This window comes from Trichechus manatus, unplaced genomic scaffold (genome assembly GCF_000243295.1).
Source record: "Trichechus manatus latirostris isolate Lorelei unplaced genomic scaffold, TriManLat1.0 scaffold00015, whole genome shotgun sequence".
NCBI classification, from domain to species: Eukaryota; Metazoa; Chordata; class Mammalia; order Sirenia; family Trichechidae; genus Trichechus; species Trichechus manatus.
The window spans coordinates 25,586,045-25,591,430 of record NW_004443951.1 but is presented as its reverse complement, the minus strand read 5'-3'; the positions used below and the strand labels follow the sequence as shown (position 1 = coordinate 25,591,430).

Here is a 5,386-nt window from a genome sequence, read left to right as displayed (position 1 = left end):
GTTGTTAACCAATGTCATAAAACAATATGTGTACTACTGTTTCATGAGGAACTATTTGTTCTGTAAGCCTTCACCTGAAGTACAATAAAAAATAAAATAAAAAAAAAGTTCAAAAAACCAGAGAGGAATGGAACTAAAAGAAAAAGCAGAGGGCTCCCACTTCTCAGAGACAAAAGAAACAGGCCCCAGTGAGAACAGGATCCTGGAAGAGCTGGGTCATGACCTTCATCTCCCTCTCACCACATGACTTGGGAAAATCACCCCAGGCTCCTGGGCCTTGGACCTTATTTCATCCTTGGAAGAACAAGAGCATAGGGCAGTGTGACTTCTCAAACCCAAAAGGAGAAGCAGGGAATGAGGGCAAAAGCCAGGAGCCCAGGCAGGGAGCATGGGCTGGGTCTGCTGCCAGCCTGGAGCGGGTCACGTAGCTGCTGAGAGTCCCACGGCACCTCCCCCTCATCTTCCTGAGTGTTGGCCACGTCTTGGGGACTCTCTGAAGCCCACCACTGGTGCCAGAAAACTTCTCCAACCATTTATCTCCAGGGTCAGCTGCCTGGCCTTCCTCGGGTATGTGAAGCCAGTGAACTTGACCTGACTTCTTGGGGTATAAATTATATTGGAGTATTTGAGGGAGGGGAACCACCTCTTATGAAACAAGCATGGCTATATTATGGTGGTAGTGTAAAATTTGCTTGAATTTTAAAGACCAAAGAAAAAAAACCAAACCTATTGCCATTGAGTCAATTCCAACTCATAGCAACCCTATATACCTTAAAAATAATGACTGAACATTTGGAGAAAAGGTTCTGTAGCAGAATCCTGATCAAAAGGGGGAAAATGCAAACAGAATTTCAACTTCTCATGGAATCCACGCTTTCTGGAGACAGGGAGGCTAGGTCAACCTCTGAAACTATTGCCCCGAGATAATATACCCTGAAGTCTTCTTAAAACCAAACAATAGCTTAGCTTAACTAGTAAAGAATGACGGCCTTGAGCATTGTGCTTTTTAACATCTATCTATCATATTTCTGTGTAATAGTGCATGCCTTCAACGTTTGTTTGCCAACTGCACCCTCCCCCTGCAGGGCATTTTCGTGGGCGCCACTATGCCAATTTTTTTTTTTTAATATGTTGCTGTAAAAAAAAAAAGAAAATTGGCATAGGGTGCTTGCAGAAGTGCCTTGTTGGGGGAGAGTGTGGTTGGCAAACAAACATAGAAGGCGTGCTTATTTGTGTAAAAATACGGTAATGGGATCAAGTAACAACAGCAACTGGAAAGACTAGATAGAAAATTTAGGGGAACTGATTTTATGTCAATGGAGGAGGAACACCTTGGAAAAGGAGGGTGAGAATGGTTGCACAACTCAAAGAATGTAATCAATGTCACTGAATTATACGTGTAGAAATTATTGAATTGGTGTATGTTCTGTTGTGTATATTCTCAACAAAAACAATAAAAATAAAATATTTTTAAAAAGGAAAAAAAAAAGTGGATTGCTGAGAGTGTTGACTCAGGCCAAAACGCCTACCCAGCAATTCGCTTGTCCAGTGTTAACTTAGAACTTGCCTGGTCTCTGGCCCCCAGGTACCTGGTCTCATTGGGCTGCATCAAACCCCTCTGTGACTTGCTGACTGTTATGGATTCGAAGATTGTACAAGTGGCCCTCAATGGACTGGAGAACATCCTGCGGCTTGGAGAGCAAGAGGGCAAGCGCAGTGGCTCAGGGGTCAATCCCTACTGTGGCCTCATCGAGGAAGCTTATGGTATGTGCCCTCTCCCCAACCTCACCACTGCCTTAAGCAGAGAGGTTCAAGGTCAGAACCTGAGAATTATAGGCCTCCAACATGGTATACAAAAAGTGAGGATGTGGTTTTTCTGGGAGCATCCATAGCTTCTATGAGATTTGGGTCTGTGTTTCCAAAACTGTTTAAGAACTCCTATTCTAGCCAAGTTGTACCATAAAAAACAAAAAACAGTTGCCTTCAAGTTGATTCCCACTCATGGTCATCTACAGGGTTTCAGATGTTCCTGTGGGACTAATGAGCATATACTGAGTGGCTAGGATAGATGGGGATTTGTAGTTGAGTCATGTTCCAATCCAAGGTTTTAGGTATCAGTTTCTTCTCTTGTCTGAAAAGTAGATCTTTCTAATAGGCCCTTCCCAGTAAGTAGGTATGGTACAGATGTACAGATTAAGGTCCAAAACTAGTAATAGAAGCAGGAACTGGAAGGCATGTGTTTTCATCTGAGTTTCTAACAAGTTCCAGTAAGAGTACTAGATTGACTCACCACTCATCTCTGAGAAGAGAGACCTAGAGAGGTTAAAAACTTGCCCCAGATCACAGAGCTAGTTGGAAGCAGAATCAGGACTAGAACCTCTGATGTGTAACTCATTTTGGTCTCTTTCCTTTGGGATTATGTAGTTTTAGGAAGAGATAATGGCTCTCCTCTTTGAGGTCAAAGAGTGATTTGATCATATTATTTGTGTTTGTAAACACTAACATCTCAGGGAAGGAAAAATAGATAAATGTTACATGGGCTCAACTTCTTCCCATAGAAAAGCACTCAAACTTCACTCTTCTCCCTCCTTCCCTCTTGCCACCAAAGGCTTAGATAAAATTGAGTTTCTCCAGAGCCACGAGAACCAGGAAATCTACCAAAAGGCCTTTGACCTCATTGAGCACTACTTTGGTGTAGAAGATGATGACAGCAGCCTGGCTCCCCAAGTGGATGAAACGCAACAGCAGTTCATCTTCCAGCAGCCTGAGGCTCCCATGGAGGGCTTCCAGCTATAATGTCTGCCTCCGGGGAGGGGAGGGGATGGGAAGCACCACCAACCAGTGGAAAAGCAGCCCTCTGGTGGGCGGGAAACCAGCCCCCCCACCGTCAGCTACCGTACACCTCTGCTGCCCTGGAGACTGTGCTCTTGACCTGCTCCACCCCCTTCCCTGGAGGGAGCACCCTCTGGACAAACAGAACCATCTGAGGCTCACGTTTGGGTTTTGTGACAAGAAGGGGACGTGTTGAGTTTTTCTTCCTTACACTATATTTTGGCTGCACACATGTCTTTAACCCAGGAGCCCAGGGGTAGACAAAGGAGGACTGAGGTAATCAATTTTGCACCTTTTTTATTTTTTATTTTTTTTTCTTTTGTGGTGACTTCCTTCCCTTTTATTTTTCTTCATCCTTCCCGGTCCTCTGCCCTGATTTGTGTAACTCTTACCTTGGGTACTTGAGCAGATGGAATATTCCAGAGGTGGGGGGTGGGAGGGGAGGGGAGAAATCCAAAACAAAGTGTTCTTGCTCTGACAGAATATTAATCTTGTACGCTTGGATTGAGTTATTTAACTTTTTTCTTTTGCACATTTTTCTTGTATTAAGATTGCTCTTCTCAAGAGCCATGAGTTGCTGGTTTTAGGAATCCCGGCTGTCAGCATTGTGTGGGACTAGAGGCTGAGGGGGAGGCCACCATCAGGCAAAGGTCCTTACTTCCCTCTGACCCCTTGCCTAGACCTCTTTAGTTTGGGAAATCCCCCGTACTCTTCTGGGACAAATACATCAGTGGGAGTGGAGGGGAAGAGCACAGGCCTTCAGACGGGGCTTCCCATGCATCGCTACTGATCCCATGTTTCCTACCCACCTTCCAAACGGTGCGACCCAGCTTCATTTGATTACTTGAAAATTCCCCCCGGAGCTGAATGAACCTCCGAGGTGGCTGTATTTTCTCCTAAGCACGAGATGGGAGGCTGTGGTCCTTCCTTTCTCCTGCGGAGAAGATGGTCCTCGCTCTGGTGACCCTTAAATTTCAGAGGAGGTCGGAGTGAGAGTGTCATGTATTGGGATAGCCAGGGATCCCTGCCTTTGGCCTTTCTTCTTCTTCCTATTCCGTAGTTGGATCATGTATATTTTACTTCCAAAGGAGAGAATGTCAAAAAGTTCTGTATTTTTTTATATTCTATATATAAGGTAGGTCAGTCGTAATTGGTTTCAAGAAGAAGAACTGTCTGTAATTGTTCTAAGTAGGATACTGTGAGGAAGACCAAAAAAAGATGTGGAAGCTCCCACACTTACGGGGCGTGAGCTTGGTCCGTTTCCTCTCTGCTTGGGTTTTGGGCCACCACCTGGGACCAGTCCTCAGCTCTGGAACATTTATATAGCGGGACAGCTTGATCTGATTGTCCTAGTACCCGAAGGGAGCAAGGATTCCCCAAGGCCTGGTGAAGTCCTGACTGCTGAGCATCCGACTTACGTCAGGAAACCCAGAAAGCAGTCTGCCTTCTCAGATTCAGTCTCAAAGCCCCCTCTGTTCACATGATTTATCACACATGGCTGCCTCTCCTGTCATCATAGAGACTTCAGCAGCCTGAGTGCTTTTGTGAGAGCTATTGGTATCTTCCTGTTTGGGGTCCTGGTACCTGGTTTGGGTCTTGCCCTTCCTTGTAACAACTTGCCTTTTCTTTCTATTTGAGTAAAGCTAGTGCAGTGCCTCAATGGCTTCCCTATGACTCTGGGTGGATTACATATGATAATAAAGCCTAGTTGTCAGGGATTAGGGTGGAGGAAGTTGTCGGCTAAGTATAGACCAAGTGTGGAACTGCTGAAGGCACAGTTTGAACCTCCCCACCAATCCCACTGTGGTCAGTCAGAGAGATGCCCTGCTCCGAGCTGACTTTTCCTTCCCTAAACAGTGCCATTCTTGCTCCCATTCCTACACATCCCCTTCTGGCTCAGGTGAAATCCATACCCCTCTGCTTATAGGTCTAAAGTTCAGGTGTTCACTGTGGGTCATTGGTCTTGGATTTGCCCTCTCCTTCTAGTGTTGAGGTCCAGCTCAGGCCATTTTATGAGCAAGGTGATTTGGGGCTGGCAGTTATCACTGGCAAGTTACACCAATGCTGTTCTGCCTTGGTGAGTCAGATGCCACTTATCAGCTTGGGAGTGATGACTACCAACCCACAATCTTGCAGGTAGGCAAGGGACAGGACATTTTTCACTTGGCCTGCTGCCTCCATTACAAAACTGTTCCCCTACAGTTCAAAGAAAGGCTTTATTCCCCCATTGCCCTTGTCCAGAGGGTAGAAGCAAATTTTTTAGGATCTACTTTGTACATGTCAAGCAGTCTCTGACATTACAGCCAAAGTCTTAGTGTGAAACCTACACATCCTGCTTTCCCAACTCTTCTTCCAAAGTCTACTTTTGCTTCAGATCTGAGCTCTGTACCAGATGGAAGACTTTTTTGGTCATCTAGCTGGTGCTTAAAGCCAGTTTTCTCCAAGTACTTCAAAGGCTGAAGTGTCCCTGGGGGCACAACGTGAAGATTTCTTGTCAGAGGAAAGTGGCCTCTTAGGAGCTCTCCTTTGTAGTGTCATCCCCAGACCATGTTTT

The 5,386-nt window shown here is 45.5% G+C and overlaps 1 protein-coding gene across 1 annotated transcript in view; it reads left to right on the top strand.

The window, feature by feature from the left end:
• KPNA6 (karyopherin subunit alpha 6) overlaps nucleotides 1–5,036 on the top strand; it is a 51,130-nt gene extending 46,094 nt beyond the window's left edge. Inside the window, exons 13-14 of the mRNA XM_023727288.1 lie at nucleotides 1,586–1,764; nucleotides 2,609–5,036. Coding sequence (XP_023583056.1) covers nucleotides 1,586–1,764; nucleotides 2,609–2,796 — 367 coding nt within the window. The 3' untranslated portion in view covers nucleotides 2,797–5,036. The remainder of the gene's footprint in view (nucleotides 1–1,585; nucleotides 1,765–2,608) is intronic.
• Nucleotides 5,037–5,386: the final 350 nt, after the last annotated feature.